General features: G+C 55.2%; 1 protein-coding gene across 5 annotated transcripts in view; it reads left to right on the top strand.

Moving 5' to 3' along the window:
- Positions 1-21,760, top strand: part of EVI5L (ecotropic viral integration site 5 like) — a 29,708-nt gene that overhangs the window by 771 nt on the left and 7,177 nt on the right. The window contains exons 1-12 of one of the 5 annotated variants that reach the window (XM_039857969.1): positions 502-524; positions 10,466-10,649; positions 11,892-12,081; positions 12,524-12,748; positions 12,863-12,937; positions 13,608-13,733; positions 15,103-15,246; positions 15,398-15,487; positions 16,638-16,735; positions 16,819-16,879; positions 20,802-20,855; positions 21,686-21,718. In XM_039857969.1, coding sequence (XP_039713903.1) covers positions 10,498-10,649; positions 11,892-12,081; positions 12,524-12,748; positions 12,863-12,937; positions 13,608-13,733; positions 15,103-15,246; positions 15,398-15,487; positions 16,638-16,735; positions 16,819-16,879; positions 20,802-20,855; positions 21,686-21,718 — 1,248 coding nt within the window. In that variant the 5' untranslated portion in view covers positions 502-524; positions 10,466-10,497. Of the gene's footprint in view, positions 1-501; positions 525-1,328; positions 1,513-10,465; positions 10,650-11,891; positions 12,082-12,523; positions 12,749-12,862; positions 12,938-13,607; positions 13,734-15,102; positions 15,247-15,397; positions 15,488-16,637; positions 16,736-16,818; positions 16,880-20,801; positions 20,856-21,685; positions 21,719-21,760 lie in introns of those variants that run through there. The other 4 variants (XM_039857962.1, XM_039857952.1, XM_039857989.1 and 1 more) reach the window with 4 other exon arrangements.

The raw sequence follows: 21,760 nt of genomic DNA, 5'->3' as shown, positions 1-21,760 counted from the left end.
CCTACCCATCCCTATGACCCCATAGTAACCCCCGCCTAGCCTCTGTAAATCAAGATTCCTGCCCACAGGCCTCACCTCAGCCTACTGGACCATATTTCACTTCCAGCAGCCCCCCGCCCAAGGGCACCCTAACATTCACTCCTCGGGGTCTTCCCAGCACACTCCAGTAGCTCCACACACACCCCTCATCCTGACTTGTCCTGATTCCTGTTTCCTAGAAGTACACCCTCCCTCATGCTCAGGACCCCCCTACACATATATGTTCTGAACCCCCCTCTCCTCTGAGAGACACATCTTTCTGAGAGACATGCACACACACATAATCAGACAGAAACTCAGGACCTCCAACACAGACTAGGCAGTTGGAACCCCCCATACACACACACACACACACACACACACACACACACACACACCTCTCTCTCTCTCTACCTGGGGCTTCTCAACACCTCTCCTTGGACCTCACCTGCCTAGGCCCTCCTGGAGTCCCCAACAGCTCCCAGCTCTGGCAGAGACTCGAAGATGTGAGCTAAGCGCCCTTTCCCTACACAGCCAGCCTGTCCAGCCACACCATCCTCCCTGAGCCAGTGCCCCTACTAGGGCCGTGAAGGTGGTGGGGTGACCCAGAATCTCCCAGCACCTGTGCGGACACCTATTCCAGGCCTCTTCCCCTTTATCCACTTCTCCCGGCTTTGCCCTTCCTCCAAGGGAAGGACACTCACTCTTTCTCTTACACTAAAGTCCCCCCAAAAGAACCTCTGTCTGCCCCCTGATTTATGCCGCCCCCTGGCAGGGAGAGGGAGTTCAGACTGCTCCTGGCCCTGGTCCTGAAGTCTGACCAGACTGGTAGGACCAGCGTGCTGACCCCATCACACCCGCTGGCCTTAGATGACAAGGCCAGTGCTGCTGCCCAGGGGCAGCCCCTGACAGTCCGTGTGAGTTCTTTCACCCACGACCAGTATGTTATGCCAAAATGAAACAGCTTCCTTCTCTCCTGGCATTTGGAACCCGGTGGGGCTGGGTTCAGGCCTTCCAGAAGCAGACAGCTCTTTGTTGAGGAATATTTTCAGAAGGGAAAAATGTGCTGAAGAGGCTTGGGTGGAATATGAGTGAGGAGTCGGCTTGATTTTTCCCTCAGCTGGGCTGTTATGGAGCTGGAGGACCCGGGTCTATTCAGCTTTCTGGGTGGCATTGGCTCTTTCCGCCCGTCCCGCCCGTCCCACCCGCCCCCATCACTGCTCTTGCCCTCAGGTCCAACCTGTGGGTTCCCTTGGGCTTCTGTGGTCGACTGAGGGTGGTTTGGAAGGAACTGCAGATGGCTTGGCCCTGGCACAGAGATGAGGCAAGACAGAGAGGAGAGCAGATCACAGAAGTGGCGAGCTGGCATGCCCGGGACTGCAGAGAGCAAAGAAGAGTCACAGGTCCTGTCCATGCGGGATCCAGATCAGCCCAATGCTAGCACTGCCTGTCTGGGCTCCCTGGAGCAACATAAGCATGCCTAGAAAACCACAGGTAAATAGGACCAGGCCACTTTGTGGAGAGTCACCAGTGGATTCTGGGTGGCCTGGGAAAAAAAAGCACACCTTGACTTGGGGCCTCAACTTCTCCATCTGGAAAATGGGCAGGATGAATTCTTAGAACAATAGTTTGTATTGCAGGGAAGCCAGTGAGTTTAGGATGTGGCTTTGACTGTCCCCTGGGCACTGTTTGGAAGGGGTCAGTGGAATCTAGGGAGGCATTCGCCCATCTACGGGTACTAGCAGAATCACCAGCCACCCTGGTCCCCTGGCTGTAATTAGTTGACGACTTACTAGATAATGGCCAGCTCCGTAACCGAGCTGCTCCGCAGGAAGCTGGCTTGAATCAGGGCTGAGAGATCATCTGTTGTGTTGGGGGACAGAGGGAAGTAGGCTTACTGGCAGTGCCCATACCCAGTGTGGACCTCTGAGGCTGGGTAGGGAGAGGTTTGTTCTGCCCACTTGCTGAAGGGAGGAATGAAGGAAAAGACTCCTGAAGGTCACGAGGCACACAGGAAGCAAACTCCACAGCCTCCCCAGTGTGGGACTCTGTGCAGATGCAATGGGGTCGGAACACTCCCCAGGAGAAAAGGCTCCCAGGGAGAGCTTGTGAACAGTATCAATGCGCTTTTACCCTAGACTGGGGTACAGGTCTCTGTCTTTGTATATGTGCTTTGATAGGTGCAGGGGCCAAGGGGGAATGTGATCTCAACTTCTTCGTGCAGAATATAGATGCTGATTATTCCGGGGAAACCCCATCACGTACCAAGAATTGAGTCAGTTGCTGGGGTCTGAAAGGATGTCAGAGGTGGTCCCTACTCTGCATCTAAAGACCTTCTCAATGTCATGAGACAAGAGCTGGGACCAGTAGTGCATAATGATCAGGCCCATGCCACATGCCACGTGCTAGGCTCTGTGCCAGGCACCATTTACATAGTATCTCATTTAATCCTCCAGACAGCCTGGAGGAACTGGGATTCCAACACCTTGTCCTTACCAGCACGTCCTGCCGCCTGCCGTGTAGAAGCACGAGAAGAATTATGTACAGCATGCTGCTGCGGGAGCACAGGAAAGGGCCCTGCGCATTTCTGGGGTGTCAGGGGAGGCGGAGCAGGGATGACGTATGGGGCGTTCCTGGCAGCCGGAGTGCTTGGACAGAGGCCCAGGAAACAGGAGCAAGTGTGGTGCATTCAGGGAAGCATGCCTCTTTTTATGGGCTTCATCCTGTGAGCCTTCATGTCCCAAAGATGATCCACAGGGCACACACCGTGGACACTCCCTGGCCATAGCGATTCGGAAAGGCAGCAAACGCCGCCCCGCCCGGGGAAGTCTGCAGCACACATGCTCTAGAAGCCAAATGGAGGAAGTGGAACGAGGGAGGTTGGTTAGGAGATCTAACCTCCCAGGTCCAAGGAAGAGACTGACCCCTTCCAGGGAGATTTCCAAGACCCTGTTGGCACAAGTCGCCTGCACTTTTCTTCCATTCCTCAGCGCGCCGGATGTGTTTGTGAGATTGTTTCATTGAGGTCCATCTCCCACATAGGCCCACGCATCCCACGAGGGCAGGGTGCATGTCCGCTTAAGGTTGGGTCCCAGGAGAGTCTAGGGCACGTAGCAGATGTTCAGTAAATGCTTGGTTGGTTTTAGAAGCTGACCGTCATCCCTACTCACCCGCTTTTGATAGAGCCTGGAGCTCTTTGGCAGAAAGAAGTTCATCAGTCAGCCTTGGAGAGTTTCCAAAGGCAGGGCGGACCCGCCTCACCCCCACCCCAGGCCCAGTGAGCTTTTGTAGCAGGAAGGATACCATCTTGGCCTTGAAGAGCCAAGAACCTTTGCAAAATGGTGCGTCTCTTATTTACCTCCTGTCCCTGGAAGGCTTATGAGGGCTTTACTTTTGTTCCTTTATCATCCTCAGGGACACTAAGATATAGAGAAATGAGGTATTTGCCAGGAATTAACTTGTTTTGGTGGCAGAAAGAAAGCTGTTTACAGGATAGTAAACATTTTTTTTTAAGGTCAGAAGGGACTCCACAGGTAGTAATGGTCTGCTCCTCAGATTTTAGCCTGAAGGTATCTGCTGAGGCTGCAATTATTACCAATAAAGGTGATTATAGTTTTACTGAGTTTAATCTTTAAACAGAGTCCCCTCATAAGGGGCAGGCCTACTGAGGAGGGGAGCTTTGTTGATTCCACAAATATTAGGTGCCTGATGGTGTGCTAGATCCTGGGGTCCAGTAGTGGACTGGACGGCCCCTGCTCTCACAGAACTTTCTGCCCAGCAGGGAGTAAATATTATGGGCCAGCTCCTGTCCCAAACAGTTGACAAGCTTTCGCTCAGGTATTCCTCCCAACAAAACCTGTGAGGTAGTTGCTCTCATTAGCCCTGTTTCCAGATGAGGAAACTGAGACAAAGCGCATCATACCCAAGATCACAGACAGAAGGTGGTAGAGGAGGGATTTGAACTCAGGCTGTGAAGTCCTCACGAGAAGCCGAGGGACCTGGGATCAGTTAGCCACAAACAGCTGTGATACATGGATGTGGAGACACCCAGAGTAGCACGGAGGAGCAGCTAGAGGAGGGCATGCAGTGACCTCTGAATTCCAACTGCTGCCCTCGTTACCTGAGGGACAGCTGACCCATAGTCGCCTCCTCCTTGCCAAGATAAAGGACTCAAGATGCCAGGCCATTTTCCCCAGAGTTGGAGCCAGGCAGGACCATGGTGGTCTGCTGTGCAAATGAGGCCACCTGGCATCTTTCAAGGCTTCAGATTCGGAAGTGATTCCGTGTCCCCATAATCATTAGAGGTGGAGGATCAGAAGCCAGTGAGAGGGCAGGGAGGGAGCCAAAATTAAAGGAAACTTGAGGCTTTTATTCCTGCCTCTGAAAATACCGAGCTCTGAAACATGGCACGTACACACTCGCTCGCTCTCCCTGTTGAAAAATAATGACTGCCATTTACTGAGTGCCCATTATACTTGGTGCTTCGCGTACATTATTTCTAAAGTAAAAGAATGCAGAGAGAGTGGCGGCAAAGGCTCAGGAGTCAGAAATCCAAGTTCAAATTCTTCCCCTGTGGCCTACTTGAGGGACCCTATGACTTACCTTCTGCTCACAGTGGCACATCTGCGTTAGAGCTGTCCTTCATGTTTCTGTCTGGACTGGTATAGAATCTTTTTTTAATTTTTAAAGTAGATTTTATTTTTTTAGAACAGTTTTTGATTTACAGAAAAATTGAGAAGATTGTGCAGAGAGTTCCAGCAGACCCCACCCCCAGTTTCCCCTATCAGTAACATCTCAGGTTAGTCTGGTACCTTCGTTATAATTAATTGACTGATATTGATACATTATCATTAACTACAGTCCATACTTTATTCAGATCTCCTTAGTTTTTCCCTAATATCCTTTTTCTGTTCCAGAACCCTATCCTGGACCTCACATGACATTTTATCATCATGTCTGCTTAGGCTCCTCTTGGCTTAAGACAGTTTCTCAGACTTTCCTTGTTTTTGATGACCTTGACAGTTTTGAGGAAGACTGGTCAGGGATTTTCTAAAATGTCCCCTAACCTGGGTTTGTCACACGTTTTTCTCATAGTTAAACTGGGGTGATGTGTTTTGGGGAGAAAGTGCACTTTTCATCCCATCATGTCAAGGGCACATGCTCTTAACATGACTTAGCACTGTTAGTGTCGACCTTGACCACCTGGCTTGGCAGCACAGAAATTTCATCTTTGTTCTTTCAGCAGACATTTATTGAGCACCTAACAAAACGCCAGCTTCTGTGTTAGAGGCTTGGCATAGAGAATTAAGAAGATGGGCCCGTGCACACAGAATGTTTATGATGGAGCACAGCACGCAGGCGTGTACAGAAGACATTGCCATAGAACGTGTCCTGGGCTAGGTTTTTTCAGGGAGAGAGAGAAGTGAGCCAGGACACTGGAGGTGGGTGGTTGGCAGGAAAGATTTCACAGAAAAAAAACTACTCAAACCAGGTCTTGGAGAATGCCTTTCCAGTCAGAGGGAATAGCACGTGCGAAGATACAGGCAGGAAGGGGGATATGCTCCTGGCGGGCTGAGCGTGATGGGGCTGGGATGCTGAAGGAAGCGAGGCTTTCAGGGCTATGTACACTGTGCAAAAACATTTGGGTTCCATGTCGCAGTAGGGAGTGGTGAACGGGTTTGGGGCAAGTGCCAGGAGCGTGGCACCAGGCCCGGCCTGGGTGGCAGCATTGTTGACACAGGTAGGCCCACCTGTAGCAGAGCGGGCCAGCTTTAGTCAGGAGAGAGCTGACTGGGTGGAGCACCCCCACACTGGGGGCTGGGAGGGCTTTCCTGAAATGCAAGCCTGGTCTGGCTCCTCCTCGGTCCACAAGGGCCCTGCAGGGTTCGGCCCCTGCAGAACCATCTAGTCACTTCTGGAGTTGGACCTACCCCTCCCCACTGCTTCTGTACCAGGTTCCTCTGCCAGCCCACCCCATTCCTAATCTTCCTTTTAACTGAGGTCTAATTTGCATAACACAAAATCTATCCTTTTAAAGCGAACAATTCAGTGGGTCTTAGTATGTTCACAACACAGTGCAGCGGTCACCTCTGTCGAACTCCATAACACTCCGCTACCCCAGAAAGAAGTCCTGTGAGCAATTTCTCCCCCCATGTCTCCCACCACGACCCCAACCCCCGCCCCCAGCAACCACTGATTGCCTTTTATCTCTAAGGATTTACCTGTCCTGGACATTTCGTATAAATGGAATCATATCGCGTCTGGTCTTTTATGTGTGTGACTTCTTTCACTCTGCATTGTGTCTTCGAGGTTCATCTGTGCTGTAGCACACGTCGGAGCTCCCTTCCTTTGTAAGGCTGAATAATACTCCATTTTGTGGATGGACCACATTTTATGTATCCGTTTTTCTGTCGACGGACACTTGGGTTGTTTCCACTTGTTGGCTATTGTGAATAATGCTATGAACAGTCGTGTACGAGTTCTCGCGTGGATGTATGTCTTCCATTCTCTTGGGTAGATACCTAGGCATGGAATTGCTGGGGCACGTGGTAATTCTGTTGTTTCACTTTTGAGGAACCGCCAGACTGTTTACCCTGCTACCTAATCCTTTATTCCAAGCATTTCTTTCCATCCGTAGTAGACAATTTGGATGACCATTTCTTGATCTCTTCCCTCTGTATGCTCCAGGTGGGCAGAGGCTGCATCTCTTTGCCCACCAGCCTTCAGCCCTCAGCATGGTGCCTGGCACCTGGTAGGCACCCAGTAAATACTGGTGGGTGGTCAGGTAGGTTCAATTCCTCAAATATTTCTAGACCCTTAGGTCGTACCGGGTTCAGCGGGGGACACCGCAGTGGTAGGGACCCAGAGAGTGTGATTCCCACCCTGGCGGGGGGGTCCGATGGAGATGTTCGGGAGCCAGTTGGTGATCTTGGCTGGTGATTGGGAAAAAGGAAAAGCTGGAGATGGATGTGTCACAATCGCCGACGTACATTTGATCATTTAAGCCATGAAAGCGAGATTACCAATGGTCTGAGGCAGTGCCTGCAGAGGAAGAGGCGCCATGCGGGAGGCCGAGAAGCCCTGGGAGAGAGGCAGGAGACCTAGATCCGAGGGGACTTCAAGAAGAGAAGATAGGACCAGCAGTGTCCAAACACCCCTGAGAGGGAGAAGGAGAAAGAGATGGGAGACGTCGGGCATCTGGACCTTTCTGTCCCCACGCCCCAACACCCAGCTCACCCCTAGACCAGAGCGGGTCTCTTCCCACCATTCTGGCTTGGCACAGCTTCTTAAGCATGGATCACCCAGCATGGGCATGGTGGATGGCAATGCCGGCAGTGGCAAGGTTAGGTGACCCACTGCCCACTCTGCAGGGGCCAGGACCCCGCTTTGGGTGGCTGAGGTAGAGCAGAGGCAAAAGGCATTGAAGTTGGGAACATTGGGACTGGGACCCCAGACCTAGAGGGGACCCATGTGTGGATCTCAGTGGTTGCCCCTCAGAGCTCAGGGAGACCTGCCATGTGTCTGCATCTCTGTGCCCATCCAGCCAGGGAGGAATGGGTGCATGCCCTGTGCAGATGGGGTCTCGTCACCTCGTTCCACTCCAGGGTACTGTGCCTAGCATAGCGCCTGGCCCTCACACGGCCCTCGGTGCCAGGGAAGGAATGGTTGAGCCAGTAAGAGTCATGGTGCCCTGGAGAGAAAGGCAGGACAGCAGCAAGCCAGTGTCCAGCCCAGTCTACTCAGTCACGAGGGTGGCGAGGTCTGGTCATTGCAGAAAGTATGCGTGTGTGTGCGTGCAAAACAATGTACATGGGTGTGTATGAGTGTGAGATAGTATGTGAATGTGCGTGTCTGCACTTGTGTGTATCCACATCTATATCCAGGTGTGTGTATGGGTGTGAGATTGTGTGTGTGTATCTGCCTGTATGAGTGTGAATAAGTATGTGTGTCTGTATGTCTGAGTGTACGCGTGCATGCATGCGTTTATCAGGAGAATGGCTTCCAGGGCCAGGCAGTGTTTAGAGATTCTGGGGATGAGCCAAGAGAAAGTTCTTGAGGGGCCAGAAGTTTCTGCCTCTCACACTGCAAATTTCAGCCTTGTGTACTGAGTCAATTTTATTTCCTGTATGAAATACACATTAATATATGAGAACTAACCAAACATGCTCGCTAGTGGATGACCCTTGTTTTTTTTTTAATCAGAAACCCAGAGCTAAACCATTTTCTTGGACTCTTTGGGGAAGGGGCAGGCCAACGCAATTTGAGGCTGAGGTCCCCTGGTCTCTGCAAGGAGAGAGTGTCCCCAGGCTATGGCCCTGGTCACATGTGGTCTCTTTCTCTGAGGCTCCCACTGCTCCTCAAATCCAGCTGTGCTTCTGAGGGTCTGATCCTCACCTCCACCACCTCCCCACCTCCCATCTCTGAAGCTGGGAAACTCATGCGGCCTCCCCTGCCCCTCCCTGCCCAGAGATATCCTCCCAGCTCAGCACTTCTTGTCCACAGCCGGTCAGCCCTGGCCAGCTAGACTTTGACTGCAGGAGGCCCTGGAGCAGCCCCCACTGTCCCTCTCTCAGGAATGATTAACTCCTGGCTAGGTGTTACATGCGGCTTGGTCTTTGGAGCAGGTGGTCCCTGGCCAGCTGGGCAGTGGGAGCAAAAGTTCTTCTGGTTCTGCCAGGAGATGCCACCTAGAATGTGTACCACTCACCGAAAGCCAGAGCCTTCGGCACCCAACAGACTTGGGGAGCCCGCAAGAGCCAGAGGCAGAACCAGTGGCCCTAGGAGTCACAAAGTCCTGGGGAGAGAGAGTTCTGCCCACTCCCCGCCCCCATGAAGTGAAAGAATGACAGGGCAGCATAAGCGAAGGATACTAAAATCAAGCACATGGCCAAGGTCAAGGCCAGCTAACTTCTGAGCCCTTGAGTATTGTCTAGAGGCTGAGCTCGGGCTGCAAGAAGGTGTCCAGTGACCTGAGGGTAGCCAGGCAAGTGTGAAGGGGGTCTGCTGTCATCCTGTCACTATCCCCCTGCTGCCTAGGGGACGAGTTCCTTCCTCTCCAGGAACTGGGCAAGGTCCCCTATGCAAGCTGAGCTATCAGAGCCAGATCAAGTAGGGTCCGAGGGCACCTAGGGGACCCCTGATACAGAGCATGTAGGGGAGTGGGTGAGCATGAAGTGGCAGTAGGGGGAGCAGGAGTTTCTTCCTGCCTCTATGACCCTGGGGGATCCCTATTTTCTTAGACCCTTAGCACTAGCCTGGGCTCACCAGAAACAATGTGACTGAGCGGAAAGAATACTGTCCCCAGCCCCTAGTAGCCTTCCCTTTCTTAGCCTTTCTTGACACCTAGAACCTTCCACCAGTGTGATGCCAATCCCTGCAGGTATCCTGCGCCAGGCATAGCAGAACCCCAGAGCCCTGGTTCCCAGGTAGCCCTCGGCCCTGGCCCCAGCATGGGTAACAATGGCTGGCGTTTGTGGAGCAATCATGAAGTGTCAGGCATTGTTCTTAAACGTCATGTGCAGAAGCATGCTCAGTTCTCATAGTCACCCTCTGAGGTCAGTCCTGTATGATCCTCAGTCTGTGGAGACTCAGAGAAGCCAAGTGACAGGGCCAAGGCTACACAGTTGGTCAAGGGAGTGCCATACTTTAAGCACAGGTCCATTTGGGTATGGTGCTGAGCTGCCTCTCATGAGGCTGGTAGAAGGCGAGAGGCCAGTGTCCTAGGAGCCCCCAGGAGGGTGGGGCCAGCCCATCCCCAAGAAGAATAGGAGAGATGACCTGCCACCTGCCTGGCACATGGCAGGCCAAGATCAGGATACCCGTAAGAGCCTGAGGCTCTCATTCCGTGTCTGCCCAGCTTTCCAGCACTTTGACGCGTCCCCGGCTTCCCAGCCCAGAGGGAGTCAACTCTTCTGGCCATTGGCAGTGCCAGACAATTAATTGCTTCTATCTGTGCCAGCAGCCCACTTTGGTTGATGAGACAGGGAAGGTCAGTTTCTTGAGGCAGGCCTCCCAAGGCAGACCATAGCAGAGGACAGAGACCAAGGCTGTCAGGAAGGGCTGCCAAGGCAGGGGCTCCTACACCCCAAGGTCCCAGCAAGGGCCCTGAGTGACAAGACCTTTGGCCTCAGGCCCTACTGAAGACCCAGAAGTATGGAGTCAAGCCTTGGCCTTCATGCCCAGGGACAACAGGACAGCTTGGGCCCTGGCATGGTCCAGGCATCTGGACTACACGAGCAGAGATCCCAGAAGCCAGTGTCTGGAGTAGAAAGCACTGGCGTGGCCATCAGCTGGACTGGGGTGTGTGGGGATGAGGGGTGCACCGAATGGACAGACCAGAGGTGGGGAGCCCAGAGTGAGGAAATGTCCCCAGGTAAGCAGCAGACTCAGCTGGCCCAGAGCCAAACCCTGTACCCCAATACTGACCACATGTGTCTCTGGCCCCCAGACAGAGCTGTGACCTGGCACCACTAGCAGCCAATGAGCCTGCCCACCATGGCAAGCCCCACTCTGAGCCCTGACTCCTCGTCTCAAGAGGCCCTGTCAGCCCCCACCTGCTCCCCCACCTCTGACTCTGAGAACCTCAGCCCTGATGAGCTGGAGCTGCTGGCCAAGCTCGAAGAGCAGAACCGGTGAGTTGGGGTCTGGGGGATGGGGAGGGGGTCCCAGGGTACTGCCTGGGTCCCAAACAGAAGTTGCTGGGTGCCCCTCACACTCAGAGAGGAGCCCAGCCCTGGGCAAAGTGATGGCTCCCAGCAGGGACAACGGACGTCTTGAACCCTCCGAACCCTGGGTGAATAGACAGTTCCCTATGCAGAAGGAGACCGTGGGTTCTAGAAGTGGAGTGAATTGTGAACATGGCCGCGATTCTCAAGCCTTTGTCAGATGGAGGAGGAAAGCCCCCCATGCTGGAGTCAGCCTTCCCTACTTCTTCCTCCCCTTCTCCCCTTGTTTAAAAATGTAGGATTATTGTCATTCAGCCATGGCGAGGTCAGCACATCAGGAGAGGACTGCCGTCAGAAAGACAGTTTGTTACCCAGTCTCCTAGAAGCAGGAGGCAGGGCTGCCATGCAGGGCCACACAGGAAGGCACCGGGGTCAGTCAGGAGGCAGAGGGAGCCCGGGGGAATGCGGGCAAGACCTCTGTTGTGGTTTCTGAGGGAACGAGTGGGAAGCAGGCCTGGAATTGGCTAGTTTGAATAATTTCAGCATTTTCTGGGGTATATGGGCTGGCCCTAGTTGTCTGGCTCCTGGCCCTGGGGTGATCAGGACAGAGAGATAGTGGCCCTGAGTATGAGAATCTGATAACAGAGGTGGTGGGTTTGTGGGTTCTGGGTTGGTTGATTTGCCCCTGGAAGGAGCACTGTCAGGTGAGTCCTTAACTCTCTCTGGGAGTCAGCTGGGCTTGGGAGGGGCAGGCCCTCCAGAGTCAGTGAGGCCCCAGCTGTCAAGAGCATCAGAAACCCAGGGTTTATACAGCCGCTCACTAGCTGGGCGCCTCTCTGCGCCTTGTCTGTAAAGCGTGGATCTTAACAAAACCTGCCCTCCAGGGTTGGTACAAGTCTCAGTGAGCTAACCCACATGCTTCTCAGCCCCGTGCTGGGCACAGAATAGGACAAACAAATGGCAGCCTCTCCAGGGGCTCAGGGAAACAGACCATGACTCAGAGAGGTTAGGGCACTGGCCAAGGTCACTCATCAAATACCACACAGCGAGAACATCTTAGACCCAATCCTTGGTGGCCTCTAGAACCCCCAGGAGGAGGGGCCGGGCTCCCCAGCAGAACCCTGTCCCTAGGAAGTCACTTGGAGCCCAGGGACCTGGGCAGGAGACGCCTGCAGCCTGGACCCACCCCCACCGGCCCTTCCTGCCTAGGCTCCTGGAGGCCGACTCCAAGTCCATGCGCTCCATGAATGGCTCCCGGCGGAACAGTGGTTCCTCGCTGGTGTCCAGCTCCTCAGCCTCCTCCAACCTGAGCCACCTGGAGGAGGACACGTGGATCCTGTGGGGCCGGATCGCCAACGAGTGGGAAGAGTGGCGGCGCAGGAAAGAGAAGCTACTTAAGGTGGCGGGGTGGTGGGGCTGGGCGGGTGGCCAGGGGCCGACGGGCAGACAGTGGGCGGTGGGCCTGGTCACTCGGCCACCGGACAGCAGCACTGAGGTCTGCCAAGGGCCAGAACGCGGACAAAGAAGCAGAAGTAGAGATGTGCAGGCACTTTCAGGGGGCCTTGCCAGGGCAGGGGGAGGGGAGAGAGTGTGGGTGGGACTGGCCAGGCAACTGGCTGTCGCACTGACATCTCAGGGACACATTTATTTCCTGCCCCGCTGTGTTCTGTGACAGACTGGGGGCAGTGCATTAAGCAGTGTGAACTCCGTCTGCAGTGCAGAGGCTCAGCCACCTGTGTGGCATGGGCAAGCCCTGTCTCAGGGGCTGGACTAGGTGGCCGTGGGGAGATTACACTGGAATGGCATCCAGCCTGGCATCCCGCTCCCTACCCCGTCCCCAGGAGCTGATCCGCAAAGGCATACCACACCACTTCCGGGCCATTGTGTGGCAGCTCCTGTGCAGCGCCACAGACATGCCAGTCAAGAACCAGTACTCGGAGCTGCTCAAGATGTCCTCGCCATGTGAGAAGCTGATCCGCAGGGACATTGCCCGCACCTACCCGGAGCATGAGTTCTTCAAGGGCCAGGACAGCCTGGGCCAGGAAGTCCTCTTCAATGTCATGAAGGTGAGGCCCCCACCGCCCAGGCCCTCCAGCCCTACGTGAAGGAGCACAGTCTTCATCAGCCCGTTGTCACTGGGCCTGGCAGGACCGCACCCTGACACCCACGCTCCCTTGCAGGCATACTCCCTGGTGGACCGGGAGGTGGGCTACTGCCAAGGCAGCGCCTTCATCGTGGGCCTGCTCCTCATGCAGGTAGGTGGCCAGGGGCCAGGCTCATGGCAGGGGCCAGCTCACCCAGGTTCTGCTTCCAGGAAGCAGACAAACACAGAGTTCCCCTCATCCAGTCAGAGCTTCCCTTTCCATCCACCTACGACCTCTGACAGTCCCTGGGCCAGACCCCCAGCGGGTGGGCACAGCGGGGCTGACTGCCTGTCCTGTCCACTGTACCGTCCAGGGGCTGGAGAGACGGGTGGTCCTACTCAGTCACCTCCCAGGTTTGGACAGGGAACTCCGGCGGGGGCTTAGGCCAGCCAGTGTGGTGTTTATGGGGCTGGAGGTTTGGTCCAGAGAATCCAGCGGGCTTAGGAAGAGAACAGAGACGCTTGGAGTGGACCAGAGGGATCCCGACTGTGGGCTCAGCAGGTGGCCAGACCTGTAGCTCAAGTCTCAGTTCCACTGTTCCCCACCAGGCGGCCTTCGGCAGGTGACTTCTCCCTCAGGAGTCCCGTCAGTAAATAAAGGTGACGATGTTTATCAGAACTTTATTGTGAGAATCGGAGTAGCCCACGTAGTCTGCGTTCAATAAACATAAATGGAACAGAAACAGGCCAAGCACCATATTCTGGGGCCATGAGAAGAACAGCGAGCACCCCCTCCCACCCCGCCCACACTCACAGCCCCCCACCTGCCTGCCCCTTCCCAGATGCCTGAGGAGGAAGCCTTCTGCGTGTTCGTGCGGCTGATGCAGGAGTACCGCCTGCGGGAGCTCTTCAAGCCCAGCATGGCTGAGCTGGGGCTCTGCATCTATCAGTTCGAGTACATGCTGCAGGTGAGCGGGCACCACCACCCTCTCCGCAGCCCACACCTGTGGCCGCTAACCCAGGCCATCCCAGTGGGTCTCTGACTGAAAATTCCAGGACTGAGAAATCAAGTCCAGATACCCCAGCTCGGAAAGGGGCTCTAGTGGCACTGCCCCCAAGCACACTTTGAGGGACAGGGCAGGGCCAGCCACTTACGGTGGGGGCTCCTGAGAGTTCGGGGCTCCCAGAGCTTGAGGGCAGAGGGGTCAGGCTTGCTCTCCTCAGACACACCCACTGCCCCTGTCTGCTCCCGGGGTGGCGGAAGGAGGGAAAGTGTTGTCTGCCTGCCTTTGATGATTACAAGAGTTGAGCTGCAGACTTCTGTGTTTATAAATAGCAGCCCCCGCAGGGCCCTCTCCTGGCTGGCAGACAGAGCTGAGTGTGCATGCAAGCGCGTGCGCACACACACACACACACACATACACGCACGCACGCACGCACGCACGCACCTCGGCCTGCTCTGGAAGCCTGTCACAGGTGGGACTGTGCAGCTCTGTGCAGCAGTGGGCAGGGGGACAGGAAGAGGGCCCTGGGACACACCTAGTCATAAAAGCCTCACAGCTCAGGCCTAGTGGACTGGGAGGCACTGTTGTTCGAGGGGACCTAATAGTGCCAACAAGCAGGGGACCCCGGCCTACAGAGAAGCAGCCCCACCCCAGGCTAGGTAGCTAAGAGCTCCCACAGCAAAGTAGCCGGATGGCACCAGGGAGCCCCTTGGTCCTGGAGGAAGCCTGGGGCAGGCAGGGGTGGGAGGGAACCACCCGAGTCCCTTTCCCCAGTGAAGGACAGCCAGGGGGCTCTAATGCCTTCTCTAGCCTATTTCCCCAATTTCTGTCACTTTTAGGCAGCCTGAAGTTCAGGCCAGACAGGCATTCCCTGAGCATTGCTGGGCACAGAGTATTGTGCGGGGGGCTGTGGGGAGATACGCTGATGGGCATGTAACGGTATACAGGGTGAGCTGCAATGGATTCATGCCATGACCCACCTCTCACTCTCTGGGTGACCTTGGGGAGTTATGTAAACCCACCCCAAGCCTCAAAAGCTTCTCACTGGGCCAGTCATGAAGATCCCAGTACCTGCGAGCTGCTGCTACTTCTGCCACCCCTGCCTGTGTCCCCACTTTGCGCTACTCAGAGCCCTGGATGCTTCATCCTGAAACACAGTGCTGAGGGCACACAGAAGAATGGAGCCAAGGGCTGCTCGGGGCAGATCAGGGAAGGCTTCCCGGAGGCAGGGGTGCTGAAGCCTAGCACTTCCAGGTGGAGGGAGCCTGTGGGCATGGACGGCTGTGCCCAGCGCTGTCCTCACTGTGCCGGGCTTCCTCCCCCTACCCCTCAGGAGCAGCTCCCGGACCTGAACACCCACTTCCGATCCCAGAGCTTCCACACATCCATGTACGCCTCGTCCTGGTTCCTCACACTCTTCCTGACCACCTTCCCACTGCCTGTCGCCACCCGTGTCTTCGACATTTTCATGTATGAGGTCAGGACCCCTAACACCCCTTCCTCTTCTGGAGGCCCCACACCGGAAACAAATCCCAGCCTGGCCGTGGAAGGGTCAGGGCTTGGGGAGGGATACGAGAGCTCCCTGGGAGAGCAGGACCAGAGATACACTGTCACCGCTGCCTTCGCAGGGCCTGGAGATTGTGTTCCGGGTGGGCCTCGCCCTGCTGCAGGTGAACCAGATGGAGCTGATGCAGCTGGACATGGAGGGCATGTCCCAGGTGGGCCAGGGGCCCAGGGCAGGCTGGGATTGCCCCTCCGCCCCCACTGGGGCAAGGGTACCTGGGCATGCAAAGCTCCTGGGAGATGGGGGAGGGTCTGGACTTACTGAGCACTCTGATCCTTTCCCATCCCCTATGGCCCCTGAGGCTTCCCTGAAGGACTAGGGTGGGCCTGAGAAGCCTCAGGCTCTGCCAGACACAGTCCGAGGCCAGCAGCCTGACAGCGAGAAGAGAGGAAGGCCCAGGCCCTGGGAAGGCCCATCCCCCCCTCTCCTGCCCCCAGCTCCGTGTCACCCAAAGCCTATGTAGGAAATAGTTATATTAGCAAACACGAGGCCTTGGGTGTGGTTTCAGCAAGGGCACAGGAGGGAGTGATCTGGGCGCCTCTCTGGCCCACCCTGCCCTAGCTGCCCTGCCTGCTGAAGAAGAGGCCAGCCAGCTTCTCACTGCCATGTCCCCACCATGCAGGCCCCTGCCCCCTCCCGGCATTCTCCAGCTGGTGCTTCAGGGAAGAATGCACAAAGGCCACGGTTGTGTCCACGAACACGGGCGTCCATTGTCCTCAGCTGCCAGAGGGGGCCGGCTGGGCTGGGGAGTGGGAGCCAGGCTGGACCCAACCCACAGCAAGCTGTGTCCATTGGTGGCTTACACTTAACCCTTTGCAGAGGCCCAGGGGCCCTGGGGGAGAAGGTGGACCACAGGGGTCTTCCCTCCAGCTTGCTCCTGGCCACCCCAATTCCGCAACCTCTTCAGTCTCTTCTCACTGCCCCGGGGCACAGCAGGCCTCCCCCTTCCTCCCTGAAGATCCCCTGTGTTTCGACCCCACCTCTACCGCACCCCCAGCCTTCGTCCTCACCAGCTCCCCCAGCCTGCTTTCCCCCTACAAACTGAAGTCCTGGCTGCAGGCAGCTTCTCCTCCCTGATTCCTACTTCTCACACTCATTCGCTCGCTCCACAGACAGTGACGGAGCTCCCACAACAGGCAGGCCAGGCACTGTGCCGGGTACATGGTGACATCCCAGGCAGACCAGCTCCCACTCTCCCTCCTGGAGCACCCAGGCCTTCCTCCAGGGTGGCAGGGCGCAGCAGGGGCCGGGGCAGTCCCCCAAAGTCAGGGCCCGCATGTCAGTGGTCGCCTGTGTCCCCACAGTACTTCCAGAGAGTGATCCCCCATCAGTTCGACAGCTGCCCAGACAAGCTGATCCTCAAAGCTTACCAGGTCAAGTACAACCCCAAGAAAATGAAGAGGTCAGTACCGGGCAGCCAGGGTGCTGGCGGAAAAGGGGTCCCCAAAGGTGGGACGGTGACCATGTCAGCCCTCTCCTCCGCAGACTCGAGAAGGAGTATGCAGCCATGAAGAGTAAGGAGATGGAGGAGCAGATCGAGATCAAAGTGAGTCCCAGGGGAGAGGGGACAGAATGGGGAGGTCCTTGGCAGTGTCCCTACCAACTCAAGAGGCAAGTGGCCACTAGGGGGCGGCCCTGCCCAACACACACTGCATACCAGACTATGCTTAGGCTAGGAGGGGTTGTCCCTCTGCCCAGCTGCCCCTTCGCTCACCACCAGACCAGCGTGTGAGTGAGGGTCCACCTGGTGTTGGGGACACAGCAGTGGACAAGGTGGACCTGCCCTTGTGGGGCTCCTGTTACAGTGGGGAGACGATCAGTGAACCAGTAAGTATAGAGTATGGACTCTAGAAAGTACTCTGGATAAAATGTACAGAGGAATATGGCTGCAGGTTCAGGAAGCCGAGCACTAAAAGCCTGAGCAGCAGCAGGCCCGAAGGTTTCGGGGAACATCAGGAAGCTATCCTCAATGGTGGGAGCCCTGAGGTCAAGGGCAAAGGGGGAGCCCCGAAGGCAGGCACGGGCCAGATGCCAGGGTGTATAGGCCAGGTTACGGCAATCACCCAGAGTCCCTTGTTCTCCTGGTGCCTGGCCCACTGGCCCTACTAGGTCTGGGGGTGCGGTTCTGTCACTAACTCCAATATGTGGGTTTTTCCCCACACCACCAAGCAATTGTCTAACACCAGCTGGATGTCCTACAATTCAGCTCAGTTCCAACACAGTCTACCTGGAGACAAGGTCAGATCCCACAGGTTAAGGGCTCAGCCCACAAGACTGCCACCCCCGTCCTTCAGAAGCCAGGCTCAAGTCCAGGTTATCACCTGTGCTTCTGACCAACTGGCTATAGATCAGAGGTTCTCATGACCCCCTCCTTGGGTTTGATTAATTTGCTAGAGCAGCTCGCAGAACTCAGAGAAACAGTTTACTCACTAGATCACTGGTTTATTATCAAAGGTGTAACTAAAGAAGAGTCAGATGGAAGAGATGCGTAGGGCCAGGTACGGGGAAGGGGCACGGAGCTGCCATGTCCTCGCCGTGTGCACCATGCTCACGGCACCTCCGACTGTTCACAACCCAGAAGCTCTCCGAAGCGTGTCCTGTGGGTTTTCATGGAAGTTTCATTGCTTCCATGACTGATTATATCATTGGCCGTCTGCCGCTGATTCGACCTCCAACCCCTCTCCCCTCCCCAGAGGTCTCGGTGAAAATGAAAGTTCCAACTCTCTGACACATGGTTGAATCCCCTGGCAACCAGCCCCAACCTTAGATGACCAAGGGGCTTTCCAAAAGTCACCTCATTAAAATAACAAAAGACACCTTTATCCCTCATCTCACTTAGGAAATTCCCAGGGTTTTAGGAGCTCTGTGCCAGGACTGGTTGGAAGACCAAATGTGTCTTTCTTACTATAAATCACAATATCACAGAGGGTTTCCTAGCACGCAGCCTCTGAACCCAGACTTCTCTCCCTCCCCTCCCTTCAGCTTTCATCCCTCCACATGTGATTTTAGTTATTTATTCAACAAACATTTATTGAGGACCTACAGTGTTCCAGTCACAGCAGAGACTGAGAGCCCCCCAGTCCAGTGGGGGTGGGGAGACAGACACGAACACAAATCCAAGCACAGCCTGGCCCTGTCCTCTTCGGGGACAGAGTCCTACAGTGTCTGGGATTGGAGCCCCACAGACCAGCTGTGTGACCCAGGAAGGTGAATTCACCTCTCTGAGTCTCAGCGTTTCCTTCTGCAGAATGGGAATGACACTTGTTCAAATTATTATCATCGTCACTACTGCCACCATCATCATCATCCCCACCTCCTCTAGAAAGGCAGAGGCAGAACCCAGATTACAATCCAGGTCGCCTGCCAGCCATACCTGAGGAGGCAAGAGAGCATCATTGTCCTGGCCCTGTTTGTAGGTTTTCCAGGAATAGTTCTGTGTCCTGAATCTTTAAGCATCTCTCCTTCTCAGGAATAGCAACCTGACTGATGTACCAGTCCAAGTGTGCGTGTGTACATGTGTACGTGCGTGTGTGTGTGTGTGTGTGTCTTGCTCATACGCAGACAAGGGCCTGCTCCCATCAGGTCCAGCAGTAGGTAGGTACAAAGCAGACCCTCGGGCCACATGCTCAGCTTGGAAATTTCCCACAAGAGGAGCCTGAGCACCCACAGGCCCTAAAGGATTCAGGCAGGTGCCTTCTCACCTGGCCCTGCCCTTTGCTCTTTCAACTTTGGCCTGTTTTAAAATGGACCTGGGATTTGTTGTAATCAGGTACGGTAAGCTGACTGACACAGAGACAGCTGCCTTTGAGAGAAGAGTTTTTTACTCACAGTTCCCAAGAGGTGGGGCACACAAGGCCACGCCGGGCCACATGGGGCAGCAGCAAGGCCAGGTCAGGAGGCAGAGGGATTGAGGGGGAAGTGGGGTGGGGGTTGGAGGGCCACAGCCTTTCTTGTGGTTTTCAAGGGAAGGAGTGGGTAAGCGGGATGGACAAATTTGAGCAAGTTTAAGATTGACTAGTTTGAGTAACTTCGGGGGCTCTGGGCTATAGGAGTGGTCTCTAGTTGTCCTAGGGAAATATTGGCTTGGCATGTGAGAGTTAGTGGTGGGGGGTGGGCGGAGGAGATGCTCTGGATTGGCTGGTTTGCATGTAGAAGGCCCTTGGCAGGCAGGTTGTTTACTATCTAGGAATTAGCTAGTCCTGGGAGGGGCAGTCTCTTCAGGATTAGCAAGGCCTCAGGACGTCAAAGGATCAAAAATACAGAAAAAATGTTTTAAAGTTTGACAGGTACTTAGACCGCTGTAGTTCTTGTTCTTCATTTTTCCCTTCTCCCTTCTCCCCTCTCTCCTTTTCCCTCTGGAATATGCAAGCGAAAAGTGACTTGTTGGTCAGGCACATCCAGCTCCTCCAAGGATGGCTGTGCTTGTGCCAAAGAGAGGTCAGAGCAACCCAGGGGTCAGGGGTCAGGGAACAAACTCTGGATTCCAGATCACTGTGAGGAGCAGAGACCTGTGCGTGGAACAGTTCTGACTCCAGTGAGCTGGGAGGCTCAGGCAAAATACTGCCCCACTCTGACTCAGTTTCCCCGCCCATGACATGGGTCAATGGCCATCAATCAAATCTGACCAAGTTGCTTCCTGGGAATATTCTGGATGTTCCCATCACCTTTTTCTCCCTGGAAGAAACCAGGAAATGTTCTGTGTGATCCACAGGGGGGCAGGACCCTCCCTAATCTGCTGATCGAAACTGTTTGTGTACCTTCTCCTTAACGGTGCACAGGTAGAGACCAAATACAAGGCACATGTAAACCTCACCTGCTTCCCAAGAGACGGTAGGAACCTGAAACCACAAATATCTAACCAGAATCCACCAGTGCGGGATGGAAGACAAAAGCAGGGCAGACCACCTGCAGACCCATAGCATGGGGGAAGTGATGACTGTTGGGTACAGCTTTCGTGGGTCACAGACATGTAGTTGTCGAGCTGAAGGAAACGTGTGTTCAGCAAGACACCCTCCCCTGGACCAAGCTCAGAGGAGTTTGTCCCCTGAGTGAACCCTGGGGCAAAGCAGTGAGTGGAGGCGGGGGGGTGGGGGTGGTGGGGGGGCAGGGCTGTCTGACAGCAGCTTCCCCCAAAATGCAGAGGCCTCTGCCCTGTGGGAGGCAGACAGGCCCAAACGTGGGCAGAAACAGATGCCTAAGGACAGCATGGGTGCTGGCCACCCTCCCCCACACGCACAGTGCGTATCCATAAAAGCACTCACGTTATTTTGACTGAACCAAGGTTTGTTTTTAAAAAGAAATCTAATGGCCCATTCCGAATGGCCCTGTTTTCTGGAATCACTGACCCAGAACATAAGCTGCTGGCTCCGTCCTGCCTGGAGTGGCCTGGCCCCTCAGGGGACAGACCTCTGTGTGTTCAGGAGAAGTAGGAGGAAGGATCTAACATGCCGTCCCCTCTCCCCACATAGAGGCTTCGGACTGAGAACCGGCTCCTGAAACAGCGGATTGAGACCCTGGAGAAGGTGAGGGGTGTGGCCACCAGCCTGTGGCACCAAACCTTCCAGGACTGAGAAGGACCCAGTAGCCAGAGGGCCAGCCAGCCCCCTGTCCTGGTTCCTGCTTCCCACCATGAATCCCACTGGAATTTGAGCTACCATATAATCAGGCCTGTGGGGAAACAGCTCGGGGCTAGGGTTTGAGTTATAACCCTGTTAACTGCAAACACCTCGATCCATCTATGTCTGGTGCCCTCTGGGGCTGCCTGGGTGGGGAGGAGGTAGGACTGCTGCTTTGACTGAAGTGGCCAGAACTGGGCCACAAGGTACCCCACCCTGCAATTTGGAAGCCTTGCTCTCAAAAGAAAGATGGGAGTGGACGAGGAGGGAGCCACCAGCTCCATGGTTGGGTGCCACAACCTTGACCCTGGCCCCAAACTTATTTTTAAACATGGGAGTACAGGTGGGGGCCCCACTTCTTTCCTGCTCCACCCTCATTCCACAGGATTTTATTGCCCTTGCCCGAAAACCTACATTCTTGTTCAGCCTCCAAATGAAACTTGCTGAGGTTTCCCAGCTGGCCCCAGCCCGGCTGGCCCTGGAGGGGGCAGCCACGGGCACCCCCACCTCCCTGCTCACAGACTCCTCTCCTGGAAGGAGCTGGCTCTGGCTTTGATCTTCCTTCGGGTCCTCTCCTGCTGGTTCTCTGGTTCTCTGGTTCTCTGGTCTCACTCCTGTGTCCCCTGCTTCTAGAGATAGTCCACTGCATTAGTGACAAGTGATTCTTGTCTGTCTCTCCCCCTCTCCTGTCCTGCGCCTTCGCTCTGCCTCCTCCCCCTGTCGCTGGGAACCCGTAGGAGAGCGCTGCTCTGGCTGATAGGTTAATCCAGGTACTGTAGCTTTTCGTCTCCCTCTCCCACTTCCTTCTGGTC

Source organism: Pteropus medius, unplaced genomic scaffold (genome assembly GCF_902729225.1).
Source record: "Pteropus medius unplaced genomic scaffold, Ma_sr-lr_union100, whole genome shotgun sequence".
NCBI classification, from domain to species: Eukaryota; Metazoa; Chordata; class Mammalia; order Chiroptera; family Pteropodidae; genus Pteropus; species Pteropus medius.
Note: the sequence above shows the minus strand (reverse complement) of the source record. Positions and strands in the feature narration are given on the sequence as shown.